This window comes from Crinia signifera, chromosome 5, assembly GCF_055691185.1.
Source record: "Crinia signifera chromosome 5, ASM5569118v1, whole genome shotgun sequence".
Taxonomy (NCBI): domain Eukaryota; kingdom Metazoa; phylum Chordata; class Amphibia; order Anura; family Myobatrachidae; genus Crinia; species Crinia signifera.
Genome location: NC_139221.1, coordinates 33,047,479 through 33,070,706, shown reverse-complemented (window position 1 = coordinate 33,070,706; position 23,228 = coordinate 33,047,479). Strand labels below are relative to the sequence as shown.

The window sequence follows — 23,228 nt, the reverse complement described above, 5'->3', positions numbered from 1 at the left end:
GCTCACCAAGCTTTGGGCCGGGTTACTGTTCCCAAACTGAGTCCATGTGGATGGTAAAGCATGTAAGAACCATCATGAAAAACGCATGTCGACCATTTCATGTGTTAGCTATAGCCGTGTGCGAGTCTATGACCCCCATAGAGGGAGAATAGAACCTACAGCAAAAGGGGCTTCTCTACGCTCGGCCCCCTGTCAGAATACCGGCAGTCGGGTTGCCATACCCCTTTTCGTGCGGGCACAGTGCGAGTGTCCCAGCTTCCAAGCCCCAGATGTTGGGAGGTATGCTGATGTAAATGGTCAAATATTCTCTGTACAGCGCTGCGGAATATGTGTGCGCTATATAAGAAACTGTTAATAAATGAAATGTCTGCCATTACGAAGCCATGCCCTTTGGGGGCTTGGCCAGTGAGCTGCAAGCTGCTGGTCATGCTCTCAGCCCCTCTGTATTGGATGTATGCATTGGTCCTGGACCAACCACCTCCTATAAAATATAAGATATAGGTAAAACCCACTGGGCCCTAAGGAGTGTTAACTGCAGGCCACAGCATGTGCTTTTGTGGTATTTACTACCATATATTAAGAGCTTGCCTAATTAATGTTCATTAAGACTGCCAGTGTTAACCACAACCCTATTCCAATAATTGCCTTGCACGGCATGCTGGGACTTGTAGTCCAAGACAGCAGTATGGATCCAGATTAGACTACCTGTGATCTACAATGTTGTAACCTGTGTGTAGATTCCTGCCATTGTATAAGGCTGTGTAACAACAGAAACCCCCCCACCCGCCCCAGCTATAGAAAGGAAAGCATACATTAGGAAATGCAGGAGTCATCTTGCAGCATGGCTGTGGTACATGGCAGCGGTAGGGGTGTGTGATATGCAGTGTGAGCAGAGGGCTGGCTGCTGGGCTGCAGAGTACAGCTACACACTGCAGGCTACACACCAGTCACCGTGTGATATGACTGCGGTGTGTGTGTGTGCCAGGCAGTGCAGCGCTGCTCTCCCAGGCTCAGCATGAGCACAGAGCACCCCTCCCCTGGGCTGTGCAGTAGGCTGCCCCGCTCATGTACTTACTAAGCAGCCTGTCACTTCCTTGTAGAAGCCGGTGTGACCGTGGGCGGAGAGGCTGCGGGCGAGCGCAGGGAAATGGGGAATGCTCAGAAAAAGTTTTCTCCGAAGAGAAGCAACGAGGAGGAGGTCGGACAGAACCCCAGGCACAAGCCCAGCGCCCAGAATGGGGTGAGGAAGGACTGCAGCAATGGGCCGGCTAGCAGCCACTCTGAGCAGCCCAGCAAATCCCCGGGAGCGGAGATCCGAGCCAGGACCAGCAGCCAGGAAGCCAAGCCCTCGCCCATGTCTCTTCCTCCGGCTGCACGGCTGAAGGATCAGGGCAACCAGCTCTTTAAAAATGGCCAGTTCGGGGAGGCTGCAGTCAAGTACTCTGAGGCCATTGACAATCTGCAGAGCACAGGTGAGTGTGTTATTGTGTGGTCTCGTCTGTTCTGTATCTGCAATCGCAGTCATTGCTAATGGGGAGCAGGACAGGGCAGGCAGCAGTCATAAACCGCTGCTTACAGCAATAATAATAATAATAATAATAATAATACACGGTGCAGGCAGCAGTCACAAGCCACTGCTCACAGCAATAACAATGCAGGCAGCCCACTGCTCACAGCAACCCTAATGCAGAACAGTGCAGGCAGCAATCACAAGCCACTGCTCACAGCAATAACAATGCAGGCACCAATCACTGCTTACAGCAATAATAATAATACATAGTGCAGGCAGCAGTCACAAGCCACTGCTCACAGCAATAACAATGCAGTCACCAACCACTGCTTACAGCAATAATAATAATACACAGTGCAGGCAGCAGTCACAAGCCACTGCTCACAGCAATAACAGTGCAGGCAGCCCACTGCTCACAGCAACCCTAATGCAGAACAGTGCAGGCAGCAATCACCAGCCATTGCTCACAGCGATAATAATACATAACAGTGCAGGCAGCAGTCACCAGCCATTGCTCCCAGCGATAATACATAACAGTGCAGGCAGCAGTCACCAGCTCTTGCTCACAGCAATAATAATAATACATAACAGTGCAGGCAGCAGTCACCAGCCGCTGCTCACAGCAATAATAATAATACATAACAGTGCAGGCAGCAGTCACCAGCCGTTGCTCACAGCAATAATAATAATACATAACAGTGCAGGCAGCAGTCACCAGCCGCTGCTCACAGCAATAATAATAATACATAACAGTGCAGGCAGCAGTCACCAGCCGCTGCTCACAGCAATAATAATAATACATAACAGTGCAGGCAGCAGTCACCAGCCGCTGCTCACAGCAATAATAATGCAGAACATTACAGGCAGCAGTCACAAAGCTACTGCTCACAGCAATAATAATGTAGTCACCAATCACTACACACAGCCATACTAATGAGGAAGATTGCAGGCAGCTGTCACAAGCCACTGCTCACAGCAATACTAATGCAGAATATTGCAGGCAGCAGTCACAGGCCACTGCTCACAGCAATACTAATGCAGAATATTGCAGGCAGCAGTCACAGGCCACTGCTCACAGCAATAATAATACATAACAATGCAGGCAGCAGTCACAAGCCACTGCTAACAGCAATTATACAGGCAGCTCACACCAATAATAATGCGGGCAGTAGTCACAAGCCACTGCTCACAGCAATAGTAATACATAACGTGCAGGCAGAAGTCACAAACCACTGCTTACAGCGATAATACATAGCAGTGCAGGCAGCAGTCTCAAACCCTTGCTCACATCAATGACAATGCAGGCAGCAGACACAAACCACTGCTCACAGCAATAACTGCAGGCAGCAGCTGGACATCGCTGAAGTATTGCCCATACCAAGTCTTATTTCTGCCCCACCACCATATGAGGTGCACTGGCTGCTTCCTCTTGTGGCTCTGCACTGTCTGTACTGTGGTTACTGCAGTGGTGGCAGCTCTCATGCCTCTCTATGTAACACTCCAGGTGCAGAGGACGCAGAACTGGGGGTCCTGTACTCCAACAGAGCCGCCTGTTACCTCAAGGATGGCAACTGTGCACAGTGTATTGAAGACTGCAACAAGTAAGTAAGAGAATTGTAATGGTGTTTACTGACAGCTACTGTACATCCCCAAAAGGGTTAATTGCTTGTGCTGCTTAGAATCGCAGGGCTGGATGTCAAATCATCTCAAAGTCTACAGTGCAAGCGAACTGGGATCAAAGGTTGATGGGTGTGCACTGAACTCACTGGGTAACTACTGTATAACCTTGGCCCTGCTCGGTTCCATTCCTCTGAGCAGTATGTATCATGTACACGGATACTGCCAGTCACGGTTGGTCGTGAGACTTGTGTGTATCATACACTCTACTGTGATACTAGATCCCCATCATCCATCGCTCATTGAACATTAATCTCCCAAATTACTACTTAACGATTTTTTTTTTTTTTTAATAGATTCTTTATTTTCAATTTGACATATAGCAGTAAAGGCAAAAATACAAATGTCTTATATCTCCAATACAAACAGTTACACAATATGACTATTTGCCTCTCACTAGTTGAGTGTAAAACAAATAAATTTCCATATACATTAAAAAGATATAAAAAATAAGACACAACAAAAATTTAAGAGAAATATTAGGAGGTGGTGGGGAGTAAGGGTAAAGGCCCATACACACTTGAAGATTTTCATTTCAAAAGACTTTGCCAAAATCTTTGATAGCTATATCTTTCACCAAAGTAGTGCGTACACACTGAGCTATTGTCCCCAAAGAGCAAGAGATTTTCAGGAGGCGAAAGACTTTGCTGAAAATCTTTCATTATAAATGGGCTGGGTTTGAATTCCAAGGGTTCCATATAAACACAGTACATTGGTGGCAGTGGGCATATAAATATATAAACATTGGTGGGCAGTGTTGATGCTAATTTATGATTTATGCATTGCTGGTACAGACCAGCAATGTATACGTTACTGCCAACACTGCCCACCAATGTTTATATATTTATATGCCCACAAATGTATATTTATTTGAATGCAACCTCCCCCCCCCCCCCCCCCATGTGCCCCTGGAGCGACTCGGCGGCCGTCACCACATCCCCCTCCAGCCCCTTCCCTCCCTCCGTGAGATGTGGCCGCATAGTTCCCCTGTGGAGCAAAGCGGGTAAGCGCCAAAGCGCCCTCCATCCCCGCCTGAGGCGCCCCGTGCCCTACACTATCCATAGCCGTCCCCAGCAGATAGCGACGCACACAGCTGCCCACCAATGTTTATATTTTATATGCCCACTGCCACCAATGTATTCATTTAAATGCACCAACAATATATAATAATATATATATATATATATATATATATATATATATATATATATATATATATATATATATATATATATATATATATATATATATATATATATATATATATATATATATATATATATATTGGTGTATTTAATGAATACATTGGTGGCAGTGGGCAGAATAATATAACCATTGGTGCCCAGCAGGGTGTTAGCAGGGAGCAGTGCTGTCTGCTCCGTGTGTTTAGGCTGGGGGCGGGGCTAGCCTGGCCGGGGAGCAGGTCTCTGCAGCAGCAGCAGCAGCAGCATCCAGCCGGCCAGCCAGACGGAGCACAGGGGTGAGTATGACGGGCGAGGGGGCGGTCCGCCGGGCTGAAAGTGGTTAATCTTTCAGCCCGGCAGGCGTACACACATGGCGATGATGGATGAAAAGCCATCCATCATCGCCACATCTGCTGGTAAAACCAGCAGATGAACCACTTTCCTAGCGATGATGCGGGAGCGCGCATCATCGCTAGTCGGCAATCTCCGGGGCATACACACTGGGCGATTTTCGGCCGAAAATCGCTCAAAACGCCTGTTTTGACCGATTTTCAGCTGAAAATCGTCAAGTGTGTATGGGCCTTAAGACCAGGATTGGGGTACATGTTAGTTGGTGTATGTCGGCGCTTGTGCTCAATTTGGTATATATCTTTAGAGAGCTATTGTTACACCTGGTTTGTAGTGTGGTCTTCAATTCAAGCCACGGGTACCAGGCCAATGCATATGTAGAGTATTTTTCAAGAACAGTACAGTAGAAGTCTGTTCTGACACCATTCCCAGCCGGGCGGCGAAACCCTGCATGGCCAAAAGCCGTGCCGTGCACAGTAGTTAACAATGGACCGCATGGTGTCCATTCACATGGCTTCTTGGCCGTGCGGGGTTTCGCCGCCCGGCAGGAGTCGGAGCGTGTGAAAGGGGCCTTGCACTGGTCTAGCTGCGGTAAGTGTTTTAGTAGCAAATGTTTATATCTAGCTGCAGGGATATTACAGTGTGAGAATAACCAGTCAGGGCCACTTGGAACATCATACCCTACTATCTTGGATGACAATTTTATAATTTCGCACCAGAATAGGGTTATAAGGGGGCAATACTTTCAGATAGGTGTAAGTACCGCTTTACGTTCCACACCTCCAACACAAAGGCGATACAGACAGATGGCATTTATGTAGCAGAGTGAGGCATCTGTACCACCTTATTAACCGCTTATATTGCGTTTCACAGACTTCCAGGCTGGTGGAACACTGCGTTATCGCAGCACATTGTTTCTTCCAGTCCATTTGTATCCCCCTTTGGATAAGGACATTGATCCAAGCCGCAAAAAAAGAAGGGATATCGGGAAATGTACCATCGAAAACAATTTTATAAGCCTCTGAAATTACGTGTGTAGGGATTACGTACGATTTTTATCACATGATAGGCCATGATCTAATCTCTCTGATTCCTAAAATGTAAAAATTGTAATGTAAAATTTTAGGTACTTATGTAGTATCTGGGCGTCCGATTTAGAAATCGCATCGCATGCGACCAAATCGTATGCGATGGTCAAGATTTTTCCATAGGATTCAATGTTAAAATGGTCTGAGTCCATTTTAACATAGAATTCAATGGGAAAAAGGGGTCCTTTTCCTTTCCCCACTATCCAAGTGGGCATGGAGTTGGATATAAACCTGTGGCGAGCGTAGCGAGCCACCGAGCCCGAAGCGTGGCGAGCCCCGCGAGGGGACACAGAATACTTTTTAAGAAATATGCGTCCCCTCGCGGGGCTCGCCACGCTTCGGGCACGGTGGCTCGCTGCGCTCGCCACACTATATAAAATCAACTCTATGCCCACTTGGATAGTGGGGAAATGAACAGGACCTTCTTAACATTGAATCCTATGCAAAATCGCATCGCATCTGATTGTATGCCTTAAGGCATACAATCACAAAATCGGCAGCCCAGATACTACATAAGTACCAAATTTTACAGAGCTAGAAAAAACGGTACTCTTTACCTAGAAGGGCGCCCATCGCGGGTACATTTATGTATGGCCGCGACGCAACCGACGCGATGCCCGCGATTTCCCATTGAAACCAATGTTAAACTTTGAAATCGTGTCGGTCGCGTCGCGGCCGTCCATAAATGTACCCGCGATGCCCGCGACGCGATGCTCCCGATTTCCCATAGGAATCAATGTTAAAAGGCGCGATGGACCCGATTTTACTGTTAAATGGCTCAATCCACCCGATTTGGCCATAGGAATCAATGTTAAATGGGCCACAGAGCCCATTAACCCTTAAATGTCCCCCCAAATTTTTAACGCCACCCCACGATCCACGCCAACCCGAAGCGTGGCGAGCGCAGCGGTACGCGTCCGACCTTTTCATGCCCTACTATCCACTAGGGCGTGGTGTGAGAATATAATAGTGTGGCGAGCGCAGCGAGGGGACGCGGATACCTTCACAGGTAGACGCGTCCCCTCGCGGGCTTCACAGGTGTCCGTGGCGAGGTGGACACCTGTGAAGCCCGCGAGGGGACGCGTCTACCTGTGAAGGTATCCGCGTCCCCTCGCGGGGCTCGCTGCGCTCGCCACGCTTCGGGCTCGGTGGCTCGCTGCGCTCGCCACACTATTATATTCTCACACCACGCCCTAGTGGATAGTAGGGCATGAAAAGGTCGGAGGACGCGTACCGCCGCCCCTCGCGGGCTCGCTGCGTTTGCCACGCTTCGGGTTGGCGTGGATCGTGGGGTGGCGTTAAACATTTGGGGGGACATTTAAGGGTTAATTTGGCCTATTTGGCCCCAAATCGGGTCCATTGAGGCATTTAACAGTAAAATCGTGGTCAATCAGCCGTTTTAACATTGTTCCCTATGGGAAAATCGCGGTGATCGCGGGCATCGCGGTCATCCCGATTTACCCGCGATGACCGCGATCACCGCGATTTTTACCCCCGACGCCCGCGATTTCAATCGCTGGCGCCCTTCTAGGTAAAGAGTACCGAAAAAACCTTGGTGACCTCTTGCCAAAGGGTTTATTTCAGGGTTTAAATGCAGTCCTCAAAGCACCCCAACAGTCCAGGTTATTAGTATATCCATGTTTGGCCGCAAGAATTGATACCTCAGTCAATTTTATATAACCATCTGTGCTGAACCATGGATATACAGATTGGAGGGTGCTCCATCCTTGCAGGGGCTGGCGATCCCATCGTCAGGCCCCGCCAGCCGTTCTGACGGAGCTCTACCCCGCCGCCATAGCCGGTCCCCACCGCCGCCCCGTAACCCTGCCCATCTCCCAGAAGCGGAGACGGGCAGGGTCACTCAGTAGTGGAGTCCCTCTCCGCCAGCGGGGAGGTTCTGGCGAGCACTGACAATGAAAGAGAGGGGCTCCATCTGTACTTAAAATCTGGACCGTTGTGGTACGTTTGTGAACCTCTGATTTATTTACTAAGCGTCGGGTTGTAAAACCCATCACTTTCTATCATGTTCCTGCCTGAAATGTAAAAGGGCGATGATTTCAGTAGCCGTGGTTAGTAAAATCATTGCCCTCTTAAATTTCCAAGGGAAACATGATGGGAAGCCCTAGGTTTTAGAACCAGCTGCTTAGCAAATAAACGCCTGATATGGGAGATCTCCCAAAATGTCCTTTGTACACACCTGGGGGTAAATTTACCTGTGTGAGTTGGGCGAAGTGAAAGGTTGCCCCTAGCAACCAATCCAAATCTACATGTTTTATCTAGCACCTTCTAGAGCAGGGGTGGGCAATAAGCGGCCCCTCAGCTGTTAATGAACTACACATCCCAGCGTGCCTTGCCTCCGTTTAAGCGTGGCCAAATAGAAAAACGAAGGCAAGGTACGCTGGGATGTGTAGTTCATCAACAGCTGGAGGGATACTTATTGCCCGCCCCTGTTCTAGAGGATAATAGCGAGAATCTGTAAACTTATGCTCTGAAATCTGCCATGCAATTTTTTTCTTCAAGAGATACAGCTATGCGCTCACACACACACACACACTCTGCCTCCCCTACCTCAGTGATGCCGCTGTTCCTAAAGACTTGAGGCTGCATTCTCATTGTGCAACCCACAAAATGGCCGCCTACACCCATGTGAACGCAACAGGTGCAGTTGGTGTCACCGCTCACAGCCAGCTGCAGTCTCTCTAGCAGCTTATTTCTTACATGAGCATAGTCACCTGGCTTGTAACGTTGTTGGAACGATGATTGAGAATAGACGGCAGTAACCTCTGTATGATTCAGTGCATGAGAGAAACTGGTTTGTCACCTGGAGACATGTCTGACATCTATGTAGGCTTACCATAGTATTCCTTGAAACAGAGACTCTTGTGGATTACACAGCAGGTTGTGTGACTGATTAAAATCATCGGAACTACAGCATTGAAGTCGGTCAGCCACAGAACCTGTGTAATTCATGTCCCGGTTTAAAGGGTAGTATGGTAAGCTTATGATTGGTGTGTATTCAGGGTATTTCCTTGTGTAAGTCCAGAGGCAAACCATCAGCAGAAAGCTACTGTGCATTCAGAAAATGGTGTCACAACCATGGCTGGAGGCAGTGAGGCAGGCAGAGGGTGTAACGCACAGTTGGACTGTTTGGGAATATTTGCTGACTCGCTGTAGCCCTATCCGAGCAGTTATATAGTCACTGCTATATTGTAGACAGCTGCTCGCAAGTTGATTGGTGCTGGCTACTCACCTCAGAAGGTTGGGATTTTCCCACACAGATTGGTGGTTTGCTGAACTATTTACCAATTGCAGTTTATGGGGGGGACTATAGGTCTGCATAACCCAGGGCTGGGCAACACCGGCCCTCCAGATGTTAGTGAACTACACATCCCAGCATGCCTTGCATCAGTTTCAGCATGGTCACATAGCAAAACTAATGCAAAGCATCCTGGGATGTGTAGTTCACTAACATCTGGAGGGCCGGTGTTGCCCAGCCCTGGCATAACCCATCATTGTTCTGCAGAGCATTGAGACATTTGAGGTTGTGCGAAGCGTAACTTATTAATTTGGGTCGTCACAAAGGTCTGAGATCACGGTTTAGTAAAGCCACTATAGGTCTAGTGTCTGTAGAGTAAAGCCATCAGAGATTGGGGGGTCTGCTTTGTAAGCCACTGGAGATTTGTAGGATTGTGTTCTGGTCTCTTCCATACCTGTATTGAGTAGTAGTCACGAATAGGCATTGGGTTTTGACTAGTAGTATGTTTTAGTAGAATGGAATGCTACCTGTATTGTATAATCACTATGTGGTTTCCTCAGGTAGATTGATTATTAGCTGCTCTGTGTGTAAAAAAAAAAAAATTATATTTCTTATATAAGGTCATTATGTCATTTTCACACCTATTTTGCCAAATTCAACTGGCACTCAAGGGTTAAGAATGGGTCGATGGGCTAACAGGCAAATAGGTCAACACATAAAAATGGTGGACATGGGCTAGGGTCACCGATGGCGAACCTTGACACTCCAGCTGTTGTTGAACTACACATCCCAGCATGCCCTGCTACAGTTTTACTATGTGGCCATGCTAAAACTGATACAGGGCATGCTGGGATGTGTAGTTCAACAACCACTGGAGTGTCAAGGTTAGTCATCACTGGTCTAGGTTGATGGGGTATGGTATCAATCGTACAGGAAGATATTTGTAATGGACCCCTTAATATTATAGTGTATCCTTTGTTTTGTGATGCGCCTCAAATGCATACATTTTTTAACTTTTATTACATAAATTTAAGCTCGAGAAATATTAAAACCAATAGAGTGTGAAAAATAAATAGTGTTAGTCACACATGCTGGTTGCGATCATCTGCATGAACCCTTTCTAGGTGAGAGCACGGATGGTGTAATGGTTAGCATTACTGCCTCACAGCGCTGAGGTCATGGGTTCCATTCCCACCATGGCTGTAACTGTGCGGAGTTTATATATTCTCCCCGTACTTGCATGAGTTTCCTCCGGGTACTCCGGTTTCCTCCGACAATCCAAAAATATACTGGTAGGCCAATTGGCTTCCAACAAAATTAACCCTAGAATGCCTGTGTGCGCGTGTACATGTGGTAGGGAATATAGATTGTAAGCTCCACTGGGGCAGGGACTGCTGTGAGTGGTCATCCAATCAGAATCTACTCCTTATTTATTTAGCACCTTTTAGAAGATATAGATAGTATCTGATTGGTTGCCCATAGCAACACCCCAGGTGGAACTAGTTCCCATCTTCCGCAGGGACAGGCAGGAAGACAGCCTATCATCTTCCGTGGCTTCAGTCATGTGTTCCAAATACCGGGTCTGAGGCTTTCACACTGCAAATGGATTGGCTTTTAAACGGGTAGGATCCTTCTTTTTAACCCGTTTTGAAATACCGGTTTTCTGTAACCAGTAAATTCAAGTGGCGCTTTCACAATGCAGCTAGAACCGTTTTAAAACGCTTAAAAATCGGCAATATACCGGGTTATAGCTGCAGTGTGAAAGAGGTATTAGTGTGCAGGCCCCATTAATGTTTGCAAGCTTCATTTGCAGTTGCAACAATTTCTGATACACTTCAAATAAACAACCTGACAGATCTGTGAGATCTAGGTGTGTGCTGAAAAGGTACACACGGTGAGATATGCACTATCTTTCTATTTGATTTTGCAAAATCGAATAGAAAATTGAATGGTTTTTCTACATTCGATGCAGATTTGATCCCAATGCGCCCTCCCGTGTAGTGTAAATCGAATAGAAAAATAGTCTTGTCAGGCAAGACAACATAGCACAGATCTGTACTACTGTATATGGTCAAATCAAGTGCATTTTGCGCACCATTAGATTCGATCCCAATGGAATCACAAGCAAAATCGCACAGTGTGTACCCACTATTGCACACTGGGGGTTATTCTGGTTCACTCGCAAAGGCAAATTCACTCTCTAATGGACAAAACCATATTTACTGCAGGTGGGGCAGATGTATCATGTGCAGAGACAGTTCGATTTGGCTGGGGTTTTGCTTCAAAGTGAGATCTATATTGCAGTGTAAAAATTAAGCAGCCAGTATTTACCCTGCACATAAACAAAATAACTCGCCCAAATCTAACTCTCTGCACATCTTACATCTGCGCGCGCCCCCCGCATCACCTATCCTCATACACATAATTTAAGACGCCAGAGGGTTTGAACTTTATTTCAATTCTGTTTATGTACAGTGTGATGCTGGTGATTTTATATCCACTAGTGCAATGTATAGCGTGTGGTACCCAACCAACTCACCCGGCAGCTTCCGGGCACCAGGATCGCATGAGATACATTGTATCGTATGCGATCCTAGCAAGGGTTTCGGGTTGCGACAAACATTCATGTCAGCCCGTGGGATCTTCAATGCGCCTCCCATCGCAATCGCCAGAAAATAACATGCGATGTGTCCCTTATTATGCCATCTATCGTAATAAAAAGTGCCCATATCGCACTAGTGAACGGCGGCCTGTACCCTTTTCTATTTCACACTCTCTTGGTTTAATATTTATGTAATAAAAGTTCAGTTTTAGAATTTCGGAGGTGCACCACAAAAGCGATACATTGCCCTCCAGTATTCCTAGTCTAGGTTGATGCTGACGAAAGATCAAAACAAGCAAAAGGTCGACATGTTAATGGTCGACGCATGTATTATAATGTGTGGGGAGCGCAGCGGTGCATGTGTACAGTGACCATATAGACAGATTTCTAAATAGGCACCAAAAAAGTGACAAACTCGTATCCACCGGTTTTCACCGGAATGTAGTAAATGTGCCGGTTAGTAATGATTACACCTGTGCACAGCTAGGTGGTCTGTGAAATGTGACCTGTTGGTAGATCTAGTGCATTCGACATAATGCCCATTACATCCTTGGCCATCTTTGGACATTACATGGAGGGTTGTCACTTCTAAGGATATTATCCCAGAATACAATTGTTTTAAAGTAAAATAAGTACTCTACTATCTCTACAATATCCAGTTAAAACCTCGTAATTACTGTTGTTGCCCAACTTCCGATTTCCCGCCAGGGTAGCTTAATATATTATGTTCCCTGTCTACCTCACTGTACAGGTATCCACCTCGGAGGAGTGGCTCCCTACAGTGTCCTCCAATAGCAAAGCTCCTTTGCATAAGCGGTCATTGTCATCTTCAGATGAAGAATTCCTGAAACTGTAGTGCTGGGAATCATACGTACAGCCAACAAACAATATATATTGTTCAGTGCATCAACTTCTGTGTACACAGGACCGATCTGTGAACGGGATTTTTCACCAAATATATATAGCAGTTGCAAATGTATATCTAAAAAAATAAATTCACATCTGCTTTTGTGTACACATGAGCTAACCATTGATCCATGTACTGACAGCAGGCGTCGGGGACAGTGATTGGTCAGTGTGGAGACTTACTGACATTGGCAGTGGCCCGTCGGCAGATCCGAGTTTACCCCACACACTTATTAGCGCAGCTGGCCCAGTATAGATCATTTTTACGTTGGACTTTAAATCGAAGTCCGGTTAGTAGTCTGCAGGATGCTGACAGTTACAGGCCAGCAATAATCAGATGCAGACCAAGGCAATATATAATAAATTAAGGTACTTGTGTAATATCTGGGCGCCCGATTTTTGATCGGGTCGGAAAAATCGCGTCCATCGCATCGCGACCAAATCGCATGCGATGCGATGGACGTGATTTTCTATAGGATTCAATGTTAAAATGGTCCTGTTTATTTCCCCACTATCCAAGTGGGCATAGAGTTGATTTTATATAGTGTGGCGAGGGGACGAAGAATACATTTTAAGTAATCCGCGGGGCTCGCTACGCTCGCCACACTATATAAAATCAACTCTATGCCCACTTGGATAGTGGGGAAATGAACAGGACCATTTTAACATTGAATCCTATGGAAAATCGCGTCCATCGCATCGCATGCGATTTTGGTCATGATGCGATCAACGCGATTTTACCGGAAAATCGCGTCCTTCGCATCTGATTGTATCCCTTAAGTTAAGGCATACAATCAATTGCATCGGGCGCCCAGATATTACACAAGTACCTAAATTAAACCTGCATGTCCACTTGTCCCAGTCCCATCTGCAGTGTACGGTCTAGTTCAGTATGCAGTGGGATGTAAATGGTTTCACGCGGGACGTAGATGCTGTTTGCACATTGGGCCTGATTCAGACACTTTTGCTGTCCTGCGAATTCTCAGCCTGAGTGATTGAGTGCATGCGCACGGTATGCAGTCCTCATAATCAGACAGCGATGACTAGCCATCGCTCTCCGTATACAAGTTGATGCAGAGGCGTTGGGCGTTTGGGGGCTATACCGCAGTGTTTACTGTGAATGCACCAGAAAACGCTGTCGGCTACCTGCCGTCGGGAGGGATGGACGCTGTCATCAGCGGTTCCGATCTCCCCACAGCCATTGCAGCACTGAGTAAGTAGCAGGCCCGCTGCCCCTATTGATATTCATGTCTGTAGGAGAAACACTGGGAGCTCAACACTCATATACACAAACACACTTACTCACACTTACTCACCTACAACATACTGTTTGAAATTGAACCCATGACCTCAGTGCTATGAGGCTGCACTATTAATCACTGTGATTCACCTCATGTGTATTTACTTACATTATGGAATCTGACTGGCTTTAGTCAGGAATTGTTACAGCACAACACTTTATTGTAAACATTGTACAGGGGTGTGTGGCACTTATTCTGGTTCACCCGCAAAGGCAAATTCCTTCTCAAATGGACAAAACCATGTGCACTGCAGGTGGGGCAGATGTAACTTGTGCAGAGAGAATTAGATTTGGGTGAGGTTTCACTTCAAAGTGAGATCTATATTGCAGTGTAAAAATAAAGCAGCCAGTATTTACCCTGCACAGAAACAAAATAACTCACCCAAATCTAACTCTCTCTGCACCTGTTACATCTGCCCCACCTGCACTGCAATGGTTTTGTCCATTTGAGAAGGAATTTGCCTTTGAAAGTGAACCAGAATAAGGGCCTGTGGTTTTTTTTTCTCTCTCTCTCCTTAAATGGAAACCCTTGGCCAGGGCCACTCCATTTTAAGGGCGTATTTTGGGTTCTCTGGCAGACCCTCCCCCTCAGTGTCCCTGCGGCAGTATTGGGGGGGGGGGGGGGGGGGTGTGCAAATGAATATTGCCCCATCCGTTTGGACTGAACTGAATTCCTCCCACTAGAGTCATTTGTACATGGTCACTCTGAGACACTGCGGCCTAGACATTTGTACAGTGTGAAACCAGCAACACGTGGGCCAATTGTGAGGAGATCTGGCAGCACAAGTCTCTGCTGGGTTTGCTGGGTCCTGTTCTTAAGGTCCCCCGACAGATTTCTGTCTGTGGAAACAGCTGGGGTAATTACTGACCCAGCCAAACTCACACGGCCATGATTAAAGACATGCAGAAAACATGACCTGTTGGGGATATGTGAGGACTGGCCTTTAAAAGCAGTGGTCTAGCTGGCTGCTAGTTCTTGATAAATGAACCACGTTGCCCACAGGGACCATCAAACACTCGGATCTGTCTTGTTGGCATCTTCCGTAGCCTTCATTTATTGCAGCTGTCCTTCAGATTTACACCCAGAATTACTATCCCCTAACAGTGCTGGTTTAATGATTTGGGATCGGGTGCGTTAATTATTGGTGATTCGCTGCTATAGGCCACTTGTAAAGCTATACGAGTTCCCGTTTGGCAGCTGTCTTTCCGTCGGTGGGAGTTTAGTGCTTCCACATTAGATGTACTGTGCATTACTTCTGCAAACAACCGATTTTTACTTGTTCTTTTTCACTGAAGTTCCAGGATAGAAATGTGCTCTGTAACGTCAGAGAATTTGTCAAGCGTTTCGGTACTTTTACGAGAGACTGACCTTTAACGAAAAGAATGTACGGTCTAGAAACTGGGACGCCAAGCAATTGGGTCAATGGTCGGGGCTATTTCCCTTCACCTTGCACCATGGCAAATTGTACACGTTATGCGAGTAAATGAACCACCTCCGTACACTGCACCAGGGCACACACGGTATCTTCTGGTTGGCTGTGGCTACCCAAAAAATGAAGCATGTGACCCGCGAGTACACTTTAGTACACATTCAATAATGGAGACTTTTTACCAACACGCCCAATAATTGCCTAATTTGATTATTACCTGGCACCCGGCTACATGGCATTTTGGTTGTCCAGCTTTAGATCTTTGACATTGTATTTATCCTTGTTATCTATGAGACTACACTATGGAGGTGATTCAGGTTGGCTCGCAAAGCACATTTGGTCTGCTAATGGACAAAACCATGTGCACTGCAGGTGGGGCAGATGTAACATGCAGAGAGTTACATTTGGGTGAGCTATTTTGTTTCAGTGCAGGGTAAATACTGGCTGCTTTATTTTTACACTGCAATTTAGATTTCAGTTAGAAGTAAAACCCCACCCAAATCTAACTCTCTCGGCACATGTTACATCTGACCCATCTGCAGTGCACATGGTTTTGTCCATCAGCAAACCATCTCCAGCATTGGGTCTTCTTATCCGGTATTTCTCTTAGTAATGCTCCTAAGCTATTTCCATACATGTGTGTGTAAATAATGACTTTGGTGTGAGATAAGCTAAGCCTGTATCACAGTATGTGGGACTAACATGGTCTGTTTCTCATACAAAGTACATCATTAATAACACGCTTCGGAGGGTGCAGAGATTCTGATCTATAAATACATTTTATCTATCTTATTTTCGTCTCTGAGCAGTTGGTTATGCATATGAACATCTGTTTCTCTGAGGCTTGGACAGTGGTTTCCCGCTGCTTCCACTCAGGCTGTTGCCGGGTTAAACCCAGGTGGCAGTTTGGCGTGAAAGGAGCTCTGAAAAAACCCTTGGTTAGGTGATCTGGGAATCTAACCAAGCTGGCCATACACTGAACAATAAATGCTCAGCTCAACCATTGACATCACTGATCGGAACGATTCACTGTATGGACCCTGAATGATAGTTTACAGTATGAAAATGGCTGAAAACCGGTCTGCATCGCTTGGTTATCAGGTTCTGGGATAATGGTAGACCATACCTAGGTTGACCACTATTGGTCGACAGTAACACCTGTGAATGTTTGACGTACCCTAGGTCGACAATGACAGAAGGTTGACACAAGCTTTAGGCCGCTATGTACACGAGCGACGCTTTCATGCCCTGTTACTCCAGTCTCCGCTACTGCACTGCACATCTCCTTCAGCGCGATTGTTGGAACAGGTGGGATAATTACTGACCCAGCTAAACTCACATAGCCATTATTAAAGACATGCAGAAAACATGACCTGTTGGGGATACGTGAGGACTGGCGTTTGGAAGTACTGGTTTGATGTGGCTTCTCCTTCCTGATAAATGAACCATCTTCAAACACTTGGATCTATCTCGTTGGCATCTTCTGTAGCCTTCATTGATCGCAGCTGTCCTTTAGATTAACACCCGCAATAACTATCCCCTAACGGTGCTGGTTTTATGATTCTGAATGTGTACAATAATCATTTCAATGATTCACCGCTATAGGCCACTTGTAAAGCTACTTGAGTGTAAATTTCGAGCTCCCGCGTTGGATATACTGGACATTACTTTTGCAAACCGATCTCACTTTCCATAATTTTTTTTTTTTACTAAATTTCCAGTATAGAATATATTATATAAAGGTCGAAGAATTTTTCAAGCGTTTCCCTACTTTTATACAGATAGTGGTAGATGCTCAAATTAGTTCAGTAATACTTTTCAGGTGCATGCAAGGGAGGGGTTAATACTTAGTTAGTAACAAGACATTGGTTCCCCCAGCACACTGAATAGTTTTAGCAACCAATCTAGAACACTACATGATAATAGAATTCAGAGATATTGGTTACATATACCTGCGCAGGTGTATGACATGCCCCCAAGCCGCGTCAAGGCTTCTCTGTATATTGGGGGTCCCTAGCGCTATATCTAGGTGCAGGGTGTGGCACCCCAAAAACTATCATAAGCTAGGAGGCCCAGTGCAGCATGCAAGTGAGATACTAAGTGTTAATAATTAGTGATAGGAAGCCGAAGCTATACATAAGGAGAGAGATAAATATAATGTAATTAAAATAAGAGATAGATAGTGTTAGTGAGTTTCCCTACTTTTGCAAGAGGCTGCCTTTTTAAAGAACAAAATGTACAATCTAAAAACTTGGAAGTCTTAGGTCAGGTATGCACTGGGACCACCAGCAATTGGGTCGATGGTCCGGTCGAATTTCCTTCACCCCGCACCATGGCAGATTTTACTAAGCGACCTCATGAACGGTATCCTTCTGTTTGGCTGTGCAGAGCGGCGCCCAGAAGATGACTCATGCGACCTGCGGGGACGGACCATTATGGGTACAATCTAGAACGTCCGCCAATCTGGACAATTTCCCTTGGCCCCACACATTGCAGTATGCTGTTACACACTAAAGCCACGTACACACGGTGAGATATTGGCTACTGGCCAAATTTGACTAAGCAATTTTGTCTACCTAATTATAGTCTATGATCTAGTCAAAATTGCCCTGCCTGCACAGTCTATCTATGCTAGGAGATACTGACTTAAGGTGTATGCACACTGGGAGTTTTTGCCCAGCATGTATGCATAGCGATGGGCTGAAAATCACTGCGTGAATATACCCTTTTTTGAGGGGGCTTTTGAGCTGAAAGCAGTGGAAACTGTGAAACTTAGCTGGTTTCAGCTCATAATCGCCCAGTGGCCCTTATTCAGATCTGATCGCAGTTCAAATTTGTTCTCAAAATGGGCAAAACCATGTGCACTGCAGGTGGGGCAGATGTAACATGTGCAAAGAGTTCGATTTGTGAGTTATTTTGTTTCTGTGCAGGGTAAATACTGGCTGCATTATTTTTACACTGCAATTTAGATTTCAGTTTCAACATACCCCACCCAAAACTAACTTTCTCTGCACATGTTAAATCTGCCCCACCTGCAGTGCGCATGGTTTTGCCCAGTTTGAGAACAAATTTGTACTGCGATCAGATCTGAATAAGGGCAAGTGTGTATGGGCCTTTAGCGTCTAAAGGTGCCCATACACTAGTAAGATTTATCTGCAGATCTGCCTGGTTGGAACAAAAACATGGTTATGGATGAGTGACAGTTTGTCGGTTTTCCAGCATTTCCAAGCAAATGGTCAACTGTCATTTATTCTCATCCATAACCATGTTTTTGTTCCAACCAGACAGATCTGCAGATAAATCTGCGTGTGTATGGCCACCTTTAGCAGTAGCTAAACTGGGAGATTTTGGCTATCCTTCTAGGAGATTCGGCAGTCTAGTCAAAATCTTACGGAGTGTACACCCCTTAAGTAATGTAATGACCGACCTCCTTATTTCGTCCTTCATTACACTAAAACCGGATCACACACCAGAAATTCCAGGCGGCCGTGCTGCACGCATTCTCCCCACTCCAGCATGCAATCACATGTACACGTTACGCAATTACGTGATTTGTTTCCGATAGGGCAAATTATTGTCTTGGACACGTACCCCACCATCAGAGAGAGTTTGTGAAGCATCTGGTGGGTTATAACCGGGGTGGCTGTATTCCCCATGATGAACCGTTCCAGGTCAGCTGTCTGTTTTGTAAATTGGGGAAATTCGAGAGGGCTGTAAGGTGTAATGCTACAGTGACGTTCTATGTATTGCTAGAAACAAGTTTTCGTATGGTAGTTATATTGCTTTAGTATAGTACTGTATGCATCACAGTACATAGAATGAGCGGGTGTATACGTACAGGTGCAGGGAGCTCTGTATGGTCACAGGGAGAACACGTGACGGTCTTCTGTATAATCCTGCCATGTTATAGATGTGTCATGTGACAGATGCACTAGTTTGGTTACGTGTCAGGGTGTGCAGCTGTCAGGTGATCACACGCCTGTATATGTGTAACTACACCTCACCGGGCTGCTCCTGGGAGCTTTCTGCAAACATTGTGGGTAGATTACAGACACAAAAGGGTTTATTGACTACATGGGAGTTCTACTGAATACAAGATGTTGCTACGGGCAACCAATCAAAACCAAAGTCTTATTTCTGTAGCAACTTTCTAGAAGATATTAGAATCTGATTGGTAAATAAAATCCCAGAGTGTAGCTGTCTGTCTTTTAGCAAACTACATGGGATCACAGACTAATAGACAACTTATGGAAGAGACCGGAATACCGGCAAAGAGGATTGTTCGTGTCTAGTGCCATTACCCATAATGCACACAGCGGATTTCCACAATCTTGTTCTAATTAGAGGAATGAGACTTGTAAAAATTCTGCGTCACGGAGCCAAAATGTTTTGTTTTTTACTACAAATAATTAACGTTACTGCTATTCTTGTTATTATTAAATAAGGATGTAGGGTGTTGGGTTTTTGATGTAGAACATTTTCTAGAACCGGTCTTACTATTGGGTGGTTTCTATAAAGTTAATGTTTCGCTTTGTTCCCTAAAGGGCCCTGGAGCTCCAGCCGTTCTCCACTAAGCCGCTCCTGCGACGCGCAATGGCCAATGAATCCCTGGAGAGATACAGACAAGCGTACGTAGACTATAAGGTGGCCCTCCAGATAGACAGCGGGATGCAGTTGGCCAATGACAGCATAAACAGGTAGGTGCCTTCATGTTCCGGTCACACCTGTATTATTATATAACCACCCGTCATTTACTAACCGCACCTGCAAATAACCTGCCACCACTGCAACCAACTCACACCGCTTCCCGGTTATCTCCGTTTCAGTCCTCTGCTGCCACACTGGTAACCATGCTTGTCTGTTCTTCATATGATTTCTTACCGTTTTCTATGTTGTTCAACTCTCTGGTTCTCTGCCGCCATTCTGCCATGCCTCCAAAATCCTTATCATACAGCGGCAAATAACCATCATATAATGCAGCACAAAGACCAGTATGTAATCCACCCCCTTGTGTCCAGGATATAATACAGGCCTAAACACAGTGTTTATGCTGCTGCCTGCCACCTCCATCGTCGTCATCTCTATCTCTCTCCCCCCCCCCCCCCCCCACGCACACACACGAGTTTATACTCTGTGTAACTGTTACAACTCCACCCCCCTCCATTGCTGAAGTCTGATACCATTGCTGGTCTCTATTTTTCCATCATTTGGGGCAGTTGTCCCATTTATACGTAGTGATTGGCTCCCTAACACAGTAACTTGAATCCTCTGCAGCCAATGACTAAAAGTTTGCTGTTGACCTAACAAACCCACTGAGTAAATATCCCTTAAAAACAGGAAATCCACTTAATTGTCTATTACAGCAAAATTTGCAACGTTATTACCGTGAAACACATGGACAATATCAACACGGTAGTCTAATTCTTGCCAAATACACGTTTAACATGTCGGCATGAACCCCAGCAATAGCTGTTGCGATACGTTGTTTTAGATCACCAACATGAACATATCACAATAAAAACAGCCACAGGTTGAAAGGACTTTGCAATGGTCAGCATAGGAGAGAAATGTTGCCATCAGTCGCACAACCAACCCAATTTTGTGGCAGTCTTTTCTTGCTTTGTGGTGCCAGTGTAATGGTTCTCCATCTTTCGGCCATCTTGCCTGACTGGTCACATGACTGACTTCCTGTTGCTTTCGTCCCCTCGGCCTTCCATATGTCAAACTTACACTGTTTTTCTATGAAACTGTGTATGGTGTGTGTCATTATTTTATAAATTCATAAAACGGTCTTTGCTTTTGTAAATAACCCTGTATATTTGAATCTACAAAAATACGCATGACCTGAGTTTACATACATAGAATGTGAATTAGTGCAGATAACCCCAAACATTTCCAATTTTTTTTTTTTATGAGTAAAAAAAAAAAAAACCCAAAAACTTCTGCTTTTTTTGGCTAAATGAAACGAACTTAAATGTACCTTTTGCACATTAGTTACTTCATGAAAATATTATAAGTCTGTGCCAGCCAATTATAATGTAGTTTGCAGGGAGCTATTAAGAGATATAAATTACTAACCAATCCGATTCATCTTTAAAACACCAGCTGTAACATTGCAGTTGGGAGCTACCTGGTTGGTACTTGAACGCTCGCCAATCCTTCTCTTGTATCTTTGGCTCTCGTTCATTAAGGATGGTATATGATCAGCTGGCTGTGTACTATTGAGAGATACAATCATTAGTGTGGTTCCAGTCCTCACACCCGTCCCAGGTAAACCTAGGGAAGACCAGGTGTCCTTTCTATTTCCCAGGAACTCGGGAATAAGTCACCAGGGATTTTTCACATGCAGATGACTTGTTTCCTGGGACGTTCCTGTTACAGCTCCTCTTGCATTTATCTTCTTTTCTTTACGTTTCTTCCAAACAGAATTACAAGAACATTAATCGATATTGATGGACCCAACTGGAGGGAGAAACTGCCCCCGATTCCATCCGTTCCGGTGTCCACCCAGATACATCTGCGTGAACAAAATATGGCTGCTGCACACCATATCCGCCCAGAACGCACGGCGGGTATGAGCCAGATCTTCCTATATACTCTGATTAATAAGGGATAATGACCTCTTTATCTCCTATGGAAATGGCCATAAAGTTTTTTTGCCCTCTGCATATGGGAGCCTGTGTGCAGGCGACAGAGTAAGCATGGAGGAGATGCAGTCAGCATGCTGGCGGGCAAAATCCTGGTGCTGGAGCGGCGACTGGTGGCCGAGGTCTGTTAGTGTTAAGGTGGGGGAGGTGTTTGGGTTAGGTTTAGACACTCGTGGGGGTGGGGGGGGGAGAGTTTTAGGGTTAGGCTGTGGGAGGGTTAGGATTAGGCACTAAAAAGGGGTTCAATTTAGGTGGTTGAGGGAGGGAGGGTTAGGCTGTGGGGAGAAGGATTAGTTGGTCACCAGTAAGTTGTTAGACATTCATTAGGTCGACGTGTGTAGGTCGACATGGTTTTTTTTATTTTTATTTTTTACTCTACCTTACTGCATGTCAACCTAAAGTCATGTCGACCTACTCAATGACCGCATACCAGTATACTTACCCAGCGCTCTGATGTCATCACTTCCGTGTTCTATACTACTTGTGTATTATATAATGTACTCCCTAGTGCCCATTATTATGGCTGTTAGAAGAAACCTTTCATCCTCGACAATAAAGATAATCTCTCATTTTTAACTTTATGACCCGTGTAACAGCGCTCGGTGTGTTGCTTTATATGGTAACAGAACAACCGCATACCTATGTCCTTGTCGTGTGGAGTATATTGTTGTATTATTATTAGTAGTATTCGGTTTCATTGTAAATCCTGCAAGATCTCTAAAGAAATAAATGGGAACTAGAACATTCTTAGAAAATAAATAGTGCCGGTTAGATGAAACCAGCTGGACATAGGGCTACATGGAGTGTAATTGGGTTTTGTCTCTCCAGGCCAATCCGCCGAGGAGAGGTTCTCGTCTCTGAAGCAGGAAGGCAATTATCTCGTTAAGAAGGGCCAGTACAGAGAGGCCATGCAGAAATATACAGAGTGTCTGACACTAAATCCTGAGGAATGTGCCATATACACCAACAGGTGAGAACAACTCCGATCCAACACACGTGGCTGTATACCGTGTCTGACTGGCCCAATGGTATACCTCTGGTAGCCTCGGTTGCTATGGAACCGGTAAATGTGGTCTGACCGGTCTGCCTCCACTGCTGTGACCTCCTCGGTAGGGGTAGGTTCTGTGTATTCCTGTCTGTCCCGTATGCTGTGGCTCTTACATGTTAACAAGTCCGAATGACATGGAAGGTATTTTCTGTTGTACTGGTTCTACTGCATATGGAATTCCCAATGCTGCTGTATTTCTAGACCAGCCAATTACAATGGATTTGTGTGTGTA

The 23,228-nt window shown here is 45.6% G+C and overlaps 1 protein-coding gene across 2 annotated transcripts in view; it reads left to right on the top strand.

The window, feature by feature from the left end:
* The window catches only part of SPAG1 (sperm associated antigen 1), a 70,357-nt gene that overhangs the window by 35,581 nt on the left and 11,548 nt on the right, over positions 1-23,228 (top strand). For both annotated transcript variants that reach the window (XM_083186975.1, XM_083186974.1), the window contains 5 exons: positions 1,101-1,472; positions 3,015-3,111; positions 19,846-19,998; positions 21,728-21,873; positions 22,777-22,918. In XM_083186975.1, coding sequence (XP_083043101.1) covers positions 1,101-1,472; positions 3,015-3,111; positions 19,846-19,998; positions 21,728-21,873; positions 22,777-22,918 — 910 coding nt within the window. The remainder of the gene's footprint in view (positions 1-1,100; positions 1,473-3,014; positions 3,112-19,845; positions 19,999-21,727; positions 21,874-22,776; positions 22,919-23,228) is intronic.